Source organism: Colletotrichum abscissum (genome assembly GCF_030869225.1).
Source record: "Colletotrichum abscissum strain IMI 504890 chromosome Unknown Scaffold_9.1, whole genome shotgun sequence".
Classification (NCBI taxonomy): domain Eukaryota; kingdom Fungi; phylum Ascomycota; class Sordariomycetes; order Glomerellales; family Glomerellaceae; genus Colletotrichum; species Colletotrichum abscissum.
Window position 1 is genome coordinate 1,055,274 of NW_026850536.1, and position 20,101 is coordinate 1,075,374.

General features: G+C 32.4%; 3 protein-coding genes across 3 annotated transcripts; 2 read left to right on the top strand and 1 right to left on the bottom strand.

The window, feature by feature from the left end:
• Nucleotides 1-6,926: 6,926 nt before the first annotated feature.
• Nucleotides 6,927-13,997, top strand: CABS01_04838 (uncharacterized protein; the record flags this gene model as incomplete). The annotated part of the gene is made up of 5 exons (XM_060538208.1): nt 6,927-6,931; nt 12,625-12,809; nt 12,869-13,467; nt 13,545-13,743; nt 13,807-13,997. 5 exons carry the CDS (start codon nt 6,927-6,929, stop codon nt 13,995-13,997), a joined length of 1,179 nt encoding a protein of 392 aa, XP_060389870.1.
• Nucleotides 13,998-15,594: 1,597 nt separating this feature from the next.
• Nucleotides 15,595-16,882, top strand: CABS01_04839 (alcohol dehydrogenase GroES-like domain-containing protein; the record flags this gene model as incomplete). The annotated part of the gene is made up of 2 exons (XM_060538209.1): nt 15,595-15,830; nt 16,108-16,882. The coding sequence occupies 2 exons, from the start codon at nt 15,595-15,597 to the stop codon at nt 16,880-16,882; spliced, it is 1,011 nt and encodes a 336-aa protein (XP_060389871.1).
• Nucleotides 16,883-17,129: 247 nt separating this feature from the next.
• Nucleotides 17,130-18,791, bottom strand: CABS01_04840 (uncharacterized protein; the record flags this gene model as incomplete). The annotated part of the gene is made up of 3 exons (XM_060538210.1): nt 17,130-17,920; nt 17,975-18,546; nt 18,610-18,791. The coding sequence occupies 3 exons, from the start codon at nt 18,789-18,791 to the stop codon at nt 17,130-17,132; spliced, it is 1,545 nt and encodes a 514-aa protein (XP_060389872.1).
• Between the last annotated feature and the right edge of the window lie 1,310 nt (nt 18,792-20,101).

Below are 20,101 nucleotides of genomic sequence, written 5' to 3' on the forward strand. Positions count from 1 at the left end.
TTTTTTAACGTTACCGTACCCCTAAATTACGTATTTAGATTTCTTATATAGTTAGGGTATTCCCTTCCCTTTAATTTTACGAACTATTTATAATTTAAATATATAGAAGTTTATATACTTTTCTAAGTTATAAAAAATAAATTAATAAACCCCTTAATTATAAAAAGTATTTATTTTAATAAGATCTAATCCTTTATACGGCTTTTTAATAATTATAATTATGCCTTCTTTACGTAGTTTAACTATTAGCTCAAAATCGGCTTTTTTTTTATTATATAAAAAGTATTAATTACCTTATTACTAATAATAAATTACTATATTAAGGCTTACTATTATAATTTTCCGTAACGTTTTATTAGTAATATTAATACTTTTTTAATAATTTCCTCTTCCTCGTTATTTATTAATACTATTACGATAATTTTGTTAAGGATAATTTCTTATACCTCTACTATGGGTTATATAGTTTCCCCTAGCTCTTCTTTTTTTTATAAATTAAAAATTACTTTATTAAAATTTATATAGTACGGTCTAACTACCGTAATTAATACTTTAAGTAACTAGTTATAATCTCTTATAACTATATAAGAGCGCTTATTAATAAAAATTAACTTATATAGCCTAGCTTATTATTAAATAATTTTATACTATACTTATATATCTAAATTTAGTAATATATTTAAATTACCCCCTATATTAAGCTTATTATATATAGTAATTACTTTATTAACTTACTTTTTTATATTTACTTTGCGCAATACCCGTATTACTTTTTTAATTACTTAGGCTCGTTAACTTACGTTTAGTAATAATAGCGAGGCTAAAATCGTTTTTAAATATATTCTAAATATTAATAGCGTTAATATAAGCCCGTTAAGCCCTATAATATTATTATAATATTTAAATACTATTTAAAGGTATTTATTATTAATAAAATCGGGATTTTCCTCTTTAATAATTCTAAATACCCTTTTTAATTACTAATATACCCTTTTTACCTTTTTAATATTATAATACGCTTTAATAAATACAACTTTTAGCTATATACTATAAGCCGTTATATTTTTTCTAAATTTTACTAATTTAAAACTAATATTAACGTCGGTTCTAATACTATTTAGCGGTCTTTAATATATATCGATTTATCCCTTTTATAAGGCTATTTATATTATTTTTATTTATAAATCCTAAAAAAATTACCCTATTTAAAAAGATATAGCTACGTTAATTATATATAAGACTAGCTAACTATTTAAATAAAAGATATTAATAACGATTTCCTAATTAAAATTAAGCTTATTACGTAATTTAAATTTAAATTTATATAAGCTTTACGTATTTATTTAGTATTAATAATATACTTTTATTAACTACTCTAGTACCCCTATTTTAATATTACTATTACTTAATTATTTTAAGAGGTTATATAGCCTTATAACCGATAAGTACCCGAATCTTTAGTATAATTATCTAAGCTTATTTTTTATTAAGTAATTAATCGACTTTATATTATTAATAAGCTTTATAAATATATACCCTTATTATTATTTAACTATTTTAAAATACTTATTACTAAAAATTCTGTTCTTTATATTATTAAATATAATACTTAGTTAATTTATATTTTTTAAGTATAAGAAAAATAGGGTATTAATAAGTAAAATATAAAAAGTTATCGTTCCGAAGTATATTTTTATTTTTACCGTACCTAGGGCGACGATTTCTTTATTTAGGCCGAAACTAATTTTTATAATACTTATTATTAATATATTAAGCGTTACTAACGTAATCTTTTATAATACCTAGAATTACCCTTTTCTTCTTATTAACTATTATAATACCCTAGTATTTAAAATAATTTTATAAAAATTATTTAAGCCGTATTTTTCGCTTATATAGAATACTTATATAAACTTAGTATTTAAGTAATCTAAGTAATATAAAAAGGACCCTTTTAACTATTTCTAAATTTACTTAGTATTTTTCTTTTTTTAAATATTAAAAAAAATAGCGTTTTCTTTTTAAACGTTAAGAAAATAGACTTCGGCCTTATTAAATTTACTTTTTTAGCTACTTCTATATTTATTATCTAAAGGACCTTCTCTTATTATCTATAAATAAAAACCTATTTATTAAAAGTTTTTATTACTTTTTATTTATTTAGCCTCGTATATTTTCCGGAGGCTAATAGGGTAAAAAAAGAGTAATTAATATTATTAATTTCGTTATAATTTAATTCGTTAGTATAAGGGGTAAAATCTTTTTTATTTTTTAAATTTTTTATAGGGGGTAAATATTTTAAGCTACTATTTTAATTACTATTACTAAGTTCCGTACTTCTAAAATTACTTTTATATATAATAAGGAATTAGTTAAATTAACGAGGGCTAGTTTTATTATTTATTATTCTCAATTTTTTATACTATTTATATAATTTAGTACGCTCTTCCTTAAAATAATTACTTAACTAATATTTATTCCTTTTATAAATATAATACTAATTCTTTTATTATTTTATTTATAAATTAAATTTTAGCCTATTTAATAAATCTAGGCCTCCCTATTAGCAATTATTATATTTAGCTTTTTTTCCTTTTTTATTATACGTTCGATCGACCTAATATTATTAATAAGGGCCGTTATATACTTAGAAATAGGTTTAGTATAGTATTTTTATTTTAATATTAAAGCTTAATCTTAGCCTAAAGTAGAGCGTTTTGTAGTTTTTAAGTACTTAGTATAAGGTTATTTTTATTTTTAATATATACTAAACTATAGTATAAAAATATTTAACTTTTTATTTATTAATTCCCTTATTTAACTAGGTTTTTATTAATTTATTAATTTAATTAATAAGCTTTTTAAAGATCTTTATTTATAATTTATCCTCTATTATCCTAGCTATAAATATAAAAAAAATCGCTTATAACTTAAATAAGAGCTCTAAGTTCTTATTATAAATCTTAAAATAGTTTCGGATTACGTTAATAATACTAAAAAAGTCGTTTTAATTAAGATTATATACCGCTTTATAATAGTAATTAGAGGCTTTATTTATAAGTACGATATTAATTACTAAATAGTACTAATATTCCCTAATTCTAACCTTTTTATAATAATTATAAAATATTATTAGGGTTTTTTATAAGACCTTATACTTCCCCTTAGAGTATAATTTCTTTTTTAAAAAGATCTTTTTAAAGTTAGTAAGTTACTTCGTATTTATTACTATATTTTCGGTATTTATATACGATTCTTACGTAACTATATATTATTAATAACTTCGGGTCGTTTATTTCCTTTTTTATTAACTAATTAGTACTAAATTTTATATTAATAATAATAACGAGCTATAAATCAAAATAAATAGAATCGTTAATTATCGTATTTTTAATATTATATTTTACCTCTATATATCCTTTTATAATAATAAATTATTATTAATAATTATAAAAAGGAAATCTACGTTATTTACCCTTTTTTAAAATTCGTTAAAGCGATTATACGCCCTATTAACTTATACTTAGTTTTATAATACGAATTCCTTTTTTATAATTATTATTATTAAAATTTCGTACGGTTTTTATAATTATAATTACGCTAATAATACCCCTCGCTTATAAAAGAATTTATTAACTACTTTTATAATTCCTAAGCTTACGCTCGCGAACTATTTATTTAACTAGTTATTAAAGTCGTTTATAATTTTATAAAATAGGGGTTGCCCCTATAACCCCTTTTTTTATAAACCTTAGTTAAATAGATTAATACTATATTAATTTACTTATTATTAAGTTAATTTATAATTCTATATATTTATATCTTTTAATAATCCGGGTTAATATTTACTTATTTATAAGGGATTAGGATTTTATTTAAAATTAGGTTTTATTTTATTTTTTTTACCCTAACTTACTAAGGGTCGTACTCTAGCTTATACTTATATTAATAATCGCTAGCGTATTTAATTTTAATAAGGATATATTTAATCTGCGCACTAACTATAATAAATCTATACTTTTATTACTTAACGAATTTATTAAAGTTTAGGAAATTCCTATTTCTTTTTACTATCTTATTACTACTCTCGTTTTTATTATTTTTAGTAATTACTATTACTTTTTTAAATTACTAATTATTATACTTACTAAGATCCTCCTTTTTATTTAATATAAAAAAATAAGTTTTAATAGTTCTTTTTTTTAATAATAGTAATAAACGTTTATATTATTATAAAACGATATAGTAATTAGTCTTAGGATCTTTATTAGTTACTAATTTTCGCTATTTCGTATACTTCTAGCTTCCTAAGCCTCGTATTCTTTATAATTTCTAAATAACCTCCTTTTTTAACTTACTTTTTTTAGAGTAGTATTCTATAAAAATAGTTAAAAATAAATACTAGGCGGCTTATAAAAGAGCTATATAAGCTATTAAGAGCTATATAGGCCGTTAAGTATAGTTTAATAAAATTAAGCCCTTTTTTTTATAAAATTATAGACTTTAAGGACTTATTAAAAATACTTACTTATTATTTATATATAATAGGGTTAAATATTTTAAAAATCTCGTCTTTTATTATTATAGTAGTAGGTACTAGGGCCCTATAGGCCCTATAGCTTAGCCTTAAGTTATAAAACTAAGCTCTTAATAATTATATAACGAGCTAGACCGCTAGGCCTAAAGGGCTAGCTTATTAACTTCTATTTATTATTTTATTTTTTTTCTCTTTATATTAAGTTTTTAGTTAATTAGGTTAATATAGTAGCGTTCTAACTTACTTTAAGAGCCTTTTTATAATACTACTTAACGTTACTTAACTAACTATTTTTTAAAAATAAAACGATAATATTTTAATTAATTAATTACTTACTATCCTAACTAACTACCCTTATTAAAAAAGCGTATAAAAGAGCTAAGTAATAGCTAACTAAATTAATTATATATAAGTAGTATAATTAATACTCCCTAAGTATATACCCCTTTTATTAAATATAATAGTTAGAAAATATAGCTAGGGAGGCTAGGTCTCCCTTCGTACTAATAGTTTTTAATAAAGTTACTACTTTTATAAGTCTTAATAAAGTATTATAAACCTTAATAAAAGCGCTAAGCTCTTAGTTATTAACTTTAAAGTCGTACTATTTAACTAGTTAGTAAAGCGCTTTTTACCTTCTATTACCTAGGCCGATTACTTAGCGTACTTTAGTAATATAGCTAACTAACTTACTTTACTTATTTATATTTATAATAATATCCTCTTTAAAAAAAATACTAAGTAATATATTAACCTCGACCTTATTTAAAAACTATATTTTAAAAATAATAAAAAGACCTTACTTAAGTAGATCAAATAGTAACTAAAAATACGTATTACTTAATATTAATTAGAGCAGGTCTTAGCTTTTATTATTAACTAGCTAAGTAATAGTACTAAGTACTTATATATAATAACTTATAAAAACCTCGACTTTACGTATACTACTATTATAGAGCTCCGTATTATAAAAAAAGCTCTTACTTAAACCTATACTTATAATATAACTATAACTAAAAAGCTAAAATAATTAAAAAATAGCTCTTAGGCTAGCTCTATTTAAAATATTACTACTTTTAGTATATTAGAATAATAACTAGCGTACTTAAAAACGTAAAATAATTACGAAACTATTTTAGCCTTATCTTATTTTACTACTTACGGCTCTTAAAAAATACTTAATATACTTATTTTTATAAATAATAATACTAGCTTTAAGTTCGATTATTAGCTCTAGTATATTACGAAATATTTAAAAAATACTAATTATAATATAAATAAGTACTACTTAGAATATATTATTAATAAAATTAAAAATAGTATTACGGAGTTTATATACTTAATATTAACTTCTAACGAAATTATTATAACTAAGTAGTTATTTTACGAGCTTAAATTAGCTTATATTAGCCCGATTATTATAAATAACGCTAATTACAAGCTAGATATACTTACGATTATATTTAAAAACGTTTACTAAAAGCGCTCTATATTTACTAAGCTTATGTATATTAATAAGTTTTTAGAATTTTAATAAAAGTACCGTTTTTATAATAAGCTACTTATATATTTTCGTAACTAAGCTATATCGAAATACTTAAATAATACGACTACTTTTTAAAAATATACTAAGTACGTTACTTAGCTAGCTAACGTAATATAACCCCTTTTTATAGAGGACCGCTTAGTTAAGGCTTCTAACTAAGCCCGCTAAACTTCGAATAAAAATAATAAAAGTAATAAAAATAATAAAAGTACTAAAGGTATTAAATAGGACTAAAGTCGTACTTCTACTTATAAAACGATCCTTAAAGCCCTATATTAAAAACTTAAAAATAGTAGCGCTTATTTTATTTATAATAATATTAAATATATTTCTAAAGATTATTTTAAAAAGCTAAAGATTATTATAATCGCGGTTAACGCTACTATAAGCCCTATTAAAATAGAGTTAGGTTTAGAAAACTAAAACCCTTAGTAAAAGTAAACTCTTAGCTAGGGGATATATATAAAAAAAATAAAAAATTAATAATTAATTTAGTAAACTTATAAAATCTTATAGAGGGCTAGCCCCTTAAAATAGAGCTTATATTAGTATTTAATAAATATAGAATTTACTTAAGAGCCTTATTTAATACGAGAGCTAATAAATACGGATTTATAAATAATTACGTAACCCTTTTACTATAATAGTTCTTTATAGCCCTATTTTATAAATTATAATACTTAATCCCTATTACTAAGTTTAATAAAGAGTAATTAGATAATATTAATATAATATAAACTACTAATTTATATATTAATTAATAAGTCTTTTTAAAAATACCTCTTTTTTAACTTAATACGGGCCGCTATAACTTAATTTTAGGGTAAAAGTAGTTCGAGTACTATGGGGTAAACCTTAATATTTATTATTAATAGTTAATATAGCTTAAAGACTTATTATTATAAAAGACGCCTTTTATTATTATTAGGGATATTAAGGACTTATATACCTTAGAAATTATTAATATATAATACTAAATTAACGCTAATTATTAATAAGACCTATTTAAAATAAATATAACTTACTATAACTAAAAGCTTTGGTAATAATAAATAAAGGGTATATTAATTAGAGTATTATTATACTTATTAAAAATAATAGCTTATTAAATATAGCGGTTAAATAAAACTAAGAATATAAAAAAAATAGAGCGCGCCCTTAACGGTATTAATATTACTTTAATAAAGAGGGCTAAGTAATAAAAACTATACTTAGTAATAATATAAATAGATATTATTTTTATTAGCGCTCCCGTTTTTAAAAAGAACTTTAAATAGAACGATATTAAAATAAGCTCTATATTATTTTATAAGCTTAACTATATTATAAAAAATAAAAAAGAGGAGGTAGACCCCTTATTTAATAATAACTAGGTTATTCGTAACCTTATAATAATAAACTTATTAAAGTATTTGCGGCCTTAGACTAACGTTTTTAATAAAATAGTTAGTAATATATTAGTACTTTATAAGCTATATAACTATAAAATCGAGCTCTTAAATAGTAATAAAAAGAAGCTAACTTATTATTCTTTATATAAATAGTTAGTACCCGAGCTAGAGGCTATAAGAGCTTATTTATTAAAGTATTTATAAAAGGGATTTATTAAGCTAAGTAATACTCCTTTTACGTTATTAACACTATTTATAAAAAAGTATAATAATAATTTATATTTTTATATTAACTTTTATAAGCTTAATAAAATTATAAAAAAAAACTACTATTTATTATTACTTATTAATAAGACCCTTACGTAACTAAGTAAAGTAAAAGTATTTACTAAACTAAATATTAAGTAGGCTTTTTATTATATTTACCTCGACTTAGTTTTTAAGGATTTAATAATATTTAGAACTCGTTACGGGGCGTATAAGTATAAAATAATACCCTTCGGGCTCTATAACGGGCCTACTACGTATTAATAATATATAAACGAGATACTAATAGAGTACTTAGATAATTTTTATATAACGTATATAAATAATATCCTAATCTTTTTTAATAACCCCTTTTAGTACTAGGAGTACGTTATTAAAGTATTAGACCGTTTATAAAAAATAGGTTTATAAGTAGATATTAAGAAGTATAAATTTAGCGTTATTTTTATAAAGTACTTAGGTTTTATAATTTTTATAAAAAGTATATAGCTTAATAAGGAGAAAGTTTTTATAATTAAAAATTAGAAGTTACTTATATTATTTAAGGGTATTTAGTCCTTTCTCGGGTTCTATAACTTTTATAAGAGATTTATAAGGGATTATAGCCGTTTAGCTAGGCCCTTTATAAGATTAATAAATATAAGAGTTCTTTTTAATTTTAATATTAATTATAAAACGGCCTTTATAGCTATAAAGCTAACGCTAATATTAATACTAATTTTTTATTATTTTAAATTAGAATTATTAATATAGTTAAAAACTAACGCTTTTAACTTAGTATATACTAGAGTACTATTATAATAATAAAAGGATAATGGGTTATAGTACTTAATAGCCTTTTATTTAAAAATAATAAGTAGTATAGAGCTTAACTATACTATTTATAATAAAAAAATATTAATAATAGTATTATATTTAGAGAAATAGCGCGCGGAGCTTATAAGCTATAAATATAAGTTCGATATTATTATAGACTATTAGCTACTACTATTTTTTATAACTAAGCGCCTACTTAACTTATAATAAGCCCGCTAGGCTAGTATATTAATAGATTTTAATTTTTAAATTTATTACTACTTAAGGAAAAAGAACGTACTAACTAACGCCTTATTATAGAAAATAGAAAATATTTATACTTAGTAAGTACTAAAAGAGGTTAATAAAACCTAAGTCCTCTTATTATTAAGACTACTATTCCCTAATATTATAACAGAGCTATAGGTACTATTAAACGCTATAATTAGTTAATTATAGCTTATAATTAGCTCGTTCTTATTAAAAAACGAGCTCTAGGGGTACTTATTAATAACGAAAATTCTAAAACTTAATAAAAACCTTATTATAGTATTTTTTATATTAATACGAGTACTAGTAACTAAAGAGTACGAGCGCTAATTTATTTAAAATAACGGATTATTAATAATAAATAAAAAGCTCGTAGTACTTAAAAAAGAGAACTTTTATATTATAATTATCCGCAAGGTCTATAAGTAAAAGCTCTTTACTTATTTAGAGTATAATAAAGTTATAAAAATAATTAAATAATAATATTACTAGCCGGGCTTAATAGCGGATACTTATTAATATATATAGAACTATTATACTTATTATTAATTATAAAAGTTATATAATAAGCCCCTAGGAGAGCTAAGGCTATTTTTAGTACCTAATTACTTATAATAATATATTTTTACTAACTTTATAACTATCCTTATTAATTAAAAAGGATTTAATAATATTTAAATAGTAATAAACTACTTAGGTAAGAGAGTAATATTTATTCTTTATTATAAAACTATTATAATAAAAGATATAAGCTAAATATTTTACGAACGGGTATTATTTATTTTTAGCTTATTAAAAACTATTATATTAAACCGAGGTCCTTAATTTATTTCCGATTTTTAAAGAGAGCTTTATAAGATTTACGGGGTTAAGTTATAATTATTAATAGCCGATTACCCCTAGATAGATAGCAAAATAGAGGTACTAAACTAGTATATTTTATAATAGTTAAGATTATTAGTTAACTAATACTAAGATAATTAAAGTAATATACTATTTATAGTTAATTTTACTTATATTACTTAGCTTAATAAGATTATAAGGTTATTACTATATAAAATAAAATTCGGTCGTTAGCTATGGCTTTTTTTTAACTAGTTTAAACGAACTTACTAATTTAGCTTTATAAAAAAAAAACTAAACCGTATTAACGTATAATATATAACTTAGGGAATATACGAGGCTTAAGAAACTACTAGAAATAATATAAAAGTTATTTAAGTACGATATAAGAAGTATACTAACTACTACTAGTACCTAAATAACTTAAAGCTAAGAAACCGGGTCTTTATTAATACCTCGTATTAAAAATTTATTAATATAAATAAGCTATAATAGCTATAAGCCGGGCTATAGCTTATTATTAGTATTAAATAAGAGGGTATATAAATTATAAAATTATTAATAAATAACTAAGTATACCTAGTTTTCTACCTAAATAAATTAAAAAAGGCTACTGATAACTTACTACTTAAGTAGAACTAAGACCTATTATTACTAATTATTAATAATAATAGTAAACCGGAGTACGAAGTTTTAGAGGTTATTAAATTATGCTTATATAAAGAAAAACTATAATATTAAGCGGATTAAAAAGGGTATAATACGGACCTAATTTAGTATAACGTAAAGAGCTTTAAGTATATATTAATAGCGCTCTAAGTATTTTATTACTAATACTTAACTATTAAAAGCCTATTATAAAACCTAAGTATATAAATAGAAGCTACTGTAGCTAGTGATTTATTATTATTAAAAAACGACGATAATATAATAATAGTAATTATAGTTATAAATTTATTAAAATAAGGGGTAATTTAGAGGTTTATTTTTTAGTATTATAGATAGTACTCTTTAGTATAGAGGGGGGAGTAATATTATAATAATAAGTACTAGGGCCCTATAAGCCCTATAGCTTAGCCTTAAACTACGAAGCTAAGCTTTTAATAATTATATAACGAGCTAAACTACTAGGCCTAAAGGGCTAGCCTACTAGCTTTTACTTATTATTCTATTTTTTCCCTCTTTACGTTAAGTCTTTAGTTAATTAGGTTAATATAATAGCGTTCCGACCTACTTTAAAATCCTTTTTATAATATTATAGCCTCTCGGTACCCTATTTTATATTTTTTAAATAATTTTTTTTATAACTTAATTATAATTAAGTAATTATTATTTATTAATAATCCCTTTTATTACTTAGTTAATTTTTTAAAATTAGTAATTTTATATTAAGAGCTAGTATAAAAAGAAGCTTTTTAATAGCCCTCTAAAAAAAAACTTTCTTTTCTTTTTAAATCCTCGTTTTTTTAGCTTTTTCTTAAGCTAATAATAACTCTATCGGGAGGTTATAAAACTATTTTAAAATAATTACTTTTTTTTAAATTAATCTCTAAGATTTATAATACTCTTAACTTAATATTATTAAGACCTCTAAATCCCCTCTTTTTTTATTAAACCGTCCCCTATATTATATTTTTAAATAATATTTAGGAGGTAATTAAGGGAGCTATAAGGAGGTTATTTAAATTACGAGCTTAAAATTATACTTATAAAAACCTTATAATAATAAACTTTTTTATATATTATAAATTTCTTAACTTAATAACTCTTATACGCTTCTTATTATACTAATTAAAAATATTTATATTTAGAAATCTTTTTTTTTAATTACGTAGTACTTTTTTATATTATATTATGAAGCTTATTTATTATATTAATTAATTAAGTAAGTAGTTATTACGTAAGTATTTCTTTTTATTAAGTTAATTAGTTAATTTTTAATTACGGGCCGGCTATAAAAAAGTTATTTAGTAAAAAAGCTATTTAAAGTAATAATAAAAATCTAGTTATTTAAGTAGTTTTATTAATTAATATAGTTTAATATAATAAACGTTAACCTCTTATAAATAGTAAAAGGCTATAATTATTTAATTCTATATAATATTTAAAAATCGCTTCTTTTTTTATTTATTTTTATAAAGTTAATTAATATAAATCTTTTATTTTATATAATATTAAAAAGTCGTTTTTTTTACGTAGCGAGATACCTTACTAATTTATAATAATAAAATTTAATTACTAATTAGTATTAGTATCTTTATTATAAAATAGTTAGTTCGAACTATAAGTTAACGAAAAGATTAATTAAACTATATAAATATCTACGTAATAAGTATAAAAAAGAGGTTCTAACTATAAGTTAAGCTAGCTATGATAATCGTAAATAGGGCCCCTAATTAGCCCCTACGTAGTCGGCCGTATGCCGCGGTCGAATTAGACTTCTAATCCGACAATTTCTTCTTCTTAAAGTCCAACATCTAGGTATCCCCAATCCGTTTAATGGCCATGAGCTTCTTACTAAGCCTTAAACATTTAATAGGGCAATGGAGGAGTGCATGTTCAAAAAGCACTTGGCGAAATTTCGCCATGTCACTAAAGCAACAACTTATCTCACGCTCTACAACTACACAGCAAGTCATTGTCCCCATTGATTCGCTTTCTTGCAATAATATCCTGACCGTTCTGGCTTGACTTAGGATCCATCTTTGAACGCGACAAAAGAAGGAGATTTGACACTTGACAACCTCAATGACTTTATATACGAGCAGGTGAGACTTTTAACCCCCTTTAATTCTCTAACTACTCTTACCAGCCATCCTTTTGCTACAAAAAGATTCCTTAGCACTAAATACTATCGAAGGGCGAGTTCCATCCACCGGTCGTAGAAGAAGAAAGCAAACTTTCGAGCAAGCTTCGTTTAATGTCAGGACAGACTTCGAATGGCGAATGCCACAGTGACTGACATTTCGAGATAGCATTCAGAAAGATGCCAAGGATTTGGAAACATTCACACCGCTGAAAATTCCACTGCCACCAGCACATTATCAGCAAATGCTCAAATGCCTACGGCTCCCACTGCACGCCGTCGAACTGACCACCTTTCTTGGACCTCTCTTCTGGTACAGATATGTTCTTCTTGAAGACGATGATCCTCACCTTCGTAAGCTTTCACCACCTTATACTCATAGCCTCAAAGCTCTGGACTCACTTCGTATTTAGAGATGGTCTTTGGAAAGCATGATAGCCGTAAGAAGACCGGAACCCGCGGCTGGGAACTGATTCTATCATATTCTTTCAAGCGACGCGAGACCACAGGCTTCGTCAAATGGACACCTACCGCCGATATCGTTGAGTGCTTGTCAAATTTGCGAGATTGTGTTCTTGACATATGCCATCCACTTCTCATCCCCAGCATCATCATGTCTGATCTCGTAGCAACATCTAACGAAGTGAAACAACGAGAAGCCCGAACTAGCATTCGACAACTAGAAAAAGCAATCAGTGTCAATGACGATACTACAGGCTTTTACTACTCAAAGGACGGCACCATCGACTTACGCACAGTCGCAAGTGATCTCACAGAACACCACAGAAGAATTCTTCATAGACCACCCAAACTTTACTCCAAGGTCATTGATGCTTTGGAAGCTGCCACAGATTGCTTCTGGGCACATGTCGACCCTACTCATAAGACCAAAGCGTTGGATCAGCTCCATGCGACTTTGAAGGACCGTTTTCATTGTCACAGAGTACGACTCGTCGGGTTGGAGAAATACGTTTCCATATCCGTGGAACGCTTGAATATCCAACGAAGCATGGTCAGAGATATACCTACGCATTATATACCTTTAGCTAGTAAGGGTCGCGAAACGTTTACTAACTAAAAGTACCTTAGGTTTCTTTCATTACGGCCGAAATTGCACAGAAGGATGCGAAATTGAACCTCAAGATAGCAGGAGATCAGAGAAAAATAGCTCATGCTAGTAAGAGCGATAGTCAGGCAATGAAGGCCCTTTCTCTTCTCGGTGCTGCTTTTCTGCCTGGCACATTCATCGCCTCCATTTTCAGCATGTCATTTTTCGACTTCCAGACTCGTTAGTATCAGTGCCCTTTTAATTGTTTCCGTATTGTTCAATACTGAGACTTTCATATGATAGAAGTTCATGTTTCGTCCAAGATTTGGATTTACTTCGCGTTTATGGTCCCGTTGACGACGGCAGTCCTTCTTGGTTGGCTCTTCTGGGATCATAAGCGAAGAAGATTGCAACACTTGACAAGGTCATCTTCCAATAACAGCGGCTCTGACACAGAGAAGGCAATCATGTTTGAGATATCCAAGAGAGCGTGAACAGACTCGGCAGTTGTGTTCACTAGCTTCTAAAGGTCGTTAATTTGTTTGCAGGCTGCGAGAAACATACCCTAGTACAAAACCATTTGGGAATTTTTGTATCTTTTCGGTCGCATTTGTCCGATTTCTCGAATACAGTCACTCAGAATTTCAAGCCCACAGGGAGTTCACTTTGCGCCTCTCTTTGCGACTGTGAACGTATTAAACTTTAAGGTCATCATCAATCGAGACCCGGAGCCGAGAGCGGGGCTGGCGGGTGACTTCGGGCCCATACTGAAGTCGGAGCCGAGAAGGCCGGCTGGACTTTGCAAGTAATGGATGGGGTCTTGCGCTGCACATGCCAGCTCGTGCTGCCTCTTCTGGCTGTAGGCATTGAACATTCGTTCACATCGGGACATGCCATAACAGTGGAGACTCGGCGTAGTAGCATAGGGATGTTGCATGACTGGGACGCGCAGCAGTGGCGACGATAATGAAGCAACAGAAGGAATCCCATATTTCATCAAGGTTCCCCGTTACCTGCGAACAGATACATCGTATCGAATCGAGCTAGTCGCCGAAGCATAAATAGGAATATGGGGGGGTTCAGTTACAGAGAAGGAGCTGAGAGTATTGGAATAATCTGCCCATTGTCGGTGGGCTTGTAGGCTTGTTCGATCTTGGCGATGAAGACAGCAGTCTAGCACAGCCACGATGATTTCATAACCGCTTATGCTGTCCGAGAGACAAGAGAAACCTCCACGCCTATCACATGGCACTGACCCCTTCACTTCTGTCTGCCCTGAGTAGAATATCTGACCTTTACGCAGTACAACCTGCCAGTTTTTGGGATAATACTCTACAACATTCTTATCTACAAGCCTGAAGAAGGTAAAGCCTTTGAACCGCCCAGTCCAGCTCGGCTGCCGATCATATTGGAGTCGACTTCCGAGGGTTGGCATGATTAGCGAACAGCAAGAGACGGACTTTGGGAATCGGCGCAGCTTTCGGACAAATGACACCTTGGTTCATTGATTGAGATTCGGGCAACCCGATGTGGGGGAAGCAGAATTTCATCTTAATACCTTCAAGTTTCCACAAGGAGTTGTTCTGGCAAGAATCTTTCCTGTTTCCCTACAGCGGCTATGAAAGACGGCTGCAAGGATCTATGCGGTCGTCCAATAGGAGGCCATTCTATGCTCGATTCACCTTGTATTAGGACAAGTGGGCCGTTGCCAAATGCAATACCGAGCGAACTACCGCGCTGATATGTTGAACTAAGCTTGGGTTGACATATGCTTAAATCCGGAGGTGGGTACGGCCTCGGTCCGTTCTCAACCTCGATGGCACCATCACTATCAGTGGACAAATGATAGAATCACAACTTTGGACGTGTATCATTCGTCAACAAGAATAGCTACTGCTGCCGCGTCATGCCCATACAGACGTTGCTATGCTCTGCAGATCATGAGCCTCAAGTTGACTTCCGAACCTCCGAGGACAAGAGCCGAATAGACCGAGGTTTGTTCCTTATGCTGCCTGGCTTGAGGGCTCAAAATGCAGTTCAACCACCATTGTCAGTTCCTTGACCTCGAGAAAACGTCTAAACTTGAACACTATGTCGCTTAGCTTTCTCAACAGCACCATGCGCGCTGCCGTCATGACGGGGCCGTATCAAGTTCATCTTGATCAGTTCCCAGTGCCACGCATCATCAATACAACTGGCGCAGTAGTTCGGTTCACAACTTCGGCGCTTTGTGGTCCAGACCTGCACCGTTATCATGGCTATATGGGAGGGGAGCCACCGTGTGCGCTGCGCCACGAAGCTAGTATGAACCTACTTCTCGGGCAAGAGTATGTCCTACTTAATCACATGAAAGCTAACAGTTATACAGTGGGATATATTGAGTTTATTGGTAGTGATGCATCACATTTAGTGGTGGGACAATATGTCATGTTCCAGCTAATGGCGCTACCTTACTGGACACATCGATATGGGAGTTGCGACTGGATCTCGCATGGGCCTAGGCTTCGGAGGTCTTAACGGAGGTCTCCAAGGTTTTTACTCAGATTCTCCTCAAAAGTTTTGATTCTTCGTTACTAATGATGCTTAATCGGCTCCTTACGCCAGAATACCGTTCGCCGACATGGCTCTTATTTCCGTCCCCTTGACCGCCGAGACCACCAACACCAGCATCGAACAAGACTACCTGACCGTTTCCGATGTCTTCTCCATCGGATGGATTGTTGTCACTAGATCCGGCTTTGAGCCCGGCGACACTGTTGCTGTATTTGGCGCTGGTCCCGTGGGCCTGCTTGCTGCGTACTCCGCCATACTTCGCGGGGCATCTCGGGTGTACAGCGTAGACCATGTCCCCGTGAGACTTGAGAAGGCCGCATCCATCGGAGCCATGCCCATCAACTTCATGGACAAGGTTCCCGTACAGCAGATTCTCGCATACGAGCCCGGTGGTGTCATCCGAGCCGTCGACGCCGTCGGTATGGAAGCCATCACTGCCAACGGTACAATGCAGCAAAACATCGTGCTGAATCAGATGGTCGAACTCGTCGCTGCAGGGGGCGGATTTGGCCAGATTGTAATCTACCTGGCCCAACCAAACACTGGCTTGGCTCCGAATGCAGAGAGAATCACGCCGGAAGTCTCGTTTTCCCTCACCCAGTTCTCTTCGAAGGGTATCAGATACGAAGGTGGTATCGCAGATCCCGAGACTGTTGCTGGCGAGCTCGTCAACTTGAATCCCAGAGGTATTGCGAAACCAGGCTTCGTGGCTAGCGCATCTATCGACATTGAGGAATTCCCTGCGTACTATGAGCGGTTGAGCAATCAACAGGAGCTCAAGGTATTCATCAAGTTCCCTGGAATAATGAACTCGATGACCGACTAGCCTGTATAAATGGGCTGAGTGCATCTGCAGGATATCCAGGCACCCTTTCTGGTACTTGGAGTCACGGGTTGTATCCATCCTCGCGACATGTAGACTCAAAGAGTTTACTTGCGAGGAGTCAACGGGCTTTGCGGAAGCACAAATTTCAAGAGCACGGTATATCTGACTAGACGTTGCCCTCACTAAACTTCAACTCCTTGTACATATTACGTATTTGGAATAACTTGAGACTGGCTGCTTGTTTTCATCAAGACTTGTCCATGACCAGATCCAAAATTGTAAGATTTGGCCCAGTCCATCTCTTCCCTTTGATGAACCATAGACCTACTGCAACCAGCAGGACGAAGACCATGACTGGTCCGCAATAATTCATGTTCTCTGCAGTTACAGGAACCGTCGAAGGGAAAGGTAGGAATACAATGACATAAAGGGTGTAGACCAAGGCAAACGAGTTGATATAAAGACCGAGCCGACCAAGGTTCCACTCTCCTAGTTCAACACCTCCTTTGGAAGAGAAGCGAGCGTACAACATGCTGCTGATTGCGATCGCATAGCTGAGGTAGAGAGCCATGGATGAGAGGGAAGTGATAGCGCCGAAAGCAACGTAACTCGAACTTCCAATGTTGAGAAGACAAAGAGCACAAACAATGAACACCGTGACGATAATGGCGCGAATCGGTACGCGGTGCTTTGGGTGGACGTATGCCAGATAAGCAGGCATGCCTCCGTCCCTGGACCAGGCCCAAGTGAGACGGGATACGGATGCGATGTTGGCCAAGTTGACGCTAAACGAGACGACGAAGAGGCCGGTGATCATGGCCGTCGTGGCGCCCTTGGAGCCGGTAATGCTGAGAAGAATGGTGAGAATTGGACTAGCCGAGTTGAGGGCGTCGTCGATTGAGCCCATTGAGACGATAATGACGCAGACCATGATGAAGCCAAGGCATCCGTTCATAAAGATGGACCAGAACATGGCACGAGGGACCGCAGACTTGGCCTTTCGGGTTTCCTCGCTCATGTGAATGGCACTGTCGAACCCTGGACAGATTGTTAGTCAAAACGTTGGATTATCTCTGGAAGATTGGCTCATACCGGTGAAACTCCAAACACAAGTCAACATGCCGAGATTCCAAGCAATGAAGTTATCCGTCCATCCAGACGCAATGTTGGTTTCCAAGAAGAAGCTGCTCGAGTGTCGAGTCCCCATCACGGCCAAAACCACGACAAAGACGACGGACAAGCAGACATGAAGAACTCCAGCCACAAGCTCAACCCACGGGATCACTCTAAAGCAGTACGTGTTCATCAAACCCTGAATAACGCACATAGCGATGACGAGCACCGAGGTGTGCCAACCTCCCGGCACATAGTCGGGGTGGTTCAGCTCAATCATAGACTCCAGGAGAATTATGGTGACGTTCGCAATGCCAGCAAGGAGCGACACATAACCAAACCACGTCGACCAACCCTGAATCCAGGTTGCGAAGCGCTTGACGCGTGCGGGGGCGAGGTGGAACGTCCAGTGGTACTGGGCACCGGCGACAGGTTGGATTGAGGCCATCTCGCCCAACGAAGCGGCTTGTGCGATGGCTCCGCAAAACACTATGACGAAGCTGAAGATGAATGTTTGAGGGCCGCCGTTGTAGAGTGCAAAGTACATGTTTCTTGGGATGGAGTCAGACCAAACACGGCCATGAATCTTTAGAGCGGATCGACAGTATACTTACGTGCACATGCCTTCCCATAAGGCCATGTAGGTCAACGAAAATGCGAAGAGCTGGGAGAAGGAGAACACTCTCCGCGTCCGCGTCTGGTTGTAGACTTCGGATCCATGTTTTGACTCGTTTGCGTCAATCTGACTGGCGTCTTTGGCGGCGGGCTGCAGCTCGATTGCTTCTGCGGGAGCCATGACGAGATGCTCGAGAGACCAATTGAGGCAGTAATAGAAGGGAAGTCAACAACAAGAAAGCGTTCTGAGTTTTCTTGATGTAAAAATGAGGATGTATGATATGCTTTCGATCCGCGGCACATGTAAGAGTCTCTTCAAGGAGTCGAGTTGGGGAAGATCAAAAGAGCCGGGCAGCACCTCCACAGCCTTGGCCAAATGCTGCACCATATGCACATAAATATCAGCAGGTGTAGCCACAGACGAGAGAAATGTGAGACAATGACCCCAGTAGCCGCAGTAAGCTTGCAGATGGATGGGCGACTCTGAACCTAGGGAATGATTGGCGAAGGGAGTATCCGGATCATCTCCTTTGATGCAGCTACGACTGGCGGTTGGAAATCAGTACCAACGAGGATTTAATCAAAAATTCGGACTAGGTTCCGCTGAATATGCATGTTGAAGCAAACACTGCTTCCTCGATGGGAACTATTACCGACCAACAGGTGGCCTCCGCGGTGGGTTCGAGCCGGGGTTCCTGCATGCCGGGAGGGGTTCGACCACACGGACTCTAACCGTACCGTTCCCGGAGCTACTTGGCATCACCGGACCCTCCAAACTTTGCAGTTGGATCGATCACATATGGTCTCTGCCGGTCAGATTCCGTTGTGGTCATCACTTCGTTAGTCGTGGGCTGAAGAATACCCGGGTACCAGGGTTACGCTGCTTTGCGCCCATGTATTCGTCACTTCTCCGTGCGATCTCCCAGCGCGACTCAGGGTGAGGGAATCGATATCCAAGGTACCTGCAAATATTCTAACTCCGATCCTAGGTGAATCTGGTCCGGATGTCTGAGCTCCTCTGCAGAGAATGTAATCCGACCCATTGATCGATCTCACAACGATGGTCTGGATGCTTGCATGTGGCTGGGGTTTAGGGACTGCTGTCTTCTGAGAGGCATGTGTCCGAGCCAATGAACGCAGTGAAGACTAATTGGGCATAATCAAGTTGGAGAGCAAACTTTGTCAGGTTACGCGCGGAAGCTTACTACTTTACGTGCCATTTCAAAAAGTACGCACTAGAGTCTGGATACGGACACATGAAGTGTGATGTTTCCAACAGTCCCAACGAAGCCTGCCATGTTGATCTTAAGGACCAGACTCAAGATGAGTTCAATTTAACTGCTCGACATCTTATTTGGTCTTTTGACTCCACATCATATGTACCACGAAACTTCTCGTCGCATCAGATGTTGGCCCACAGGCAAACTTCGCTTCCATCCTTGCAACACGTAACAGAACCACAATGGAAATTTCACCCCGCGCACACAGAGA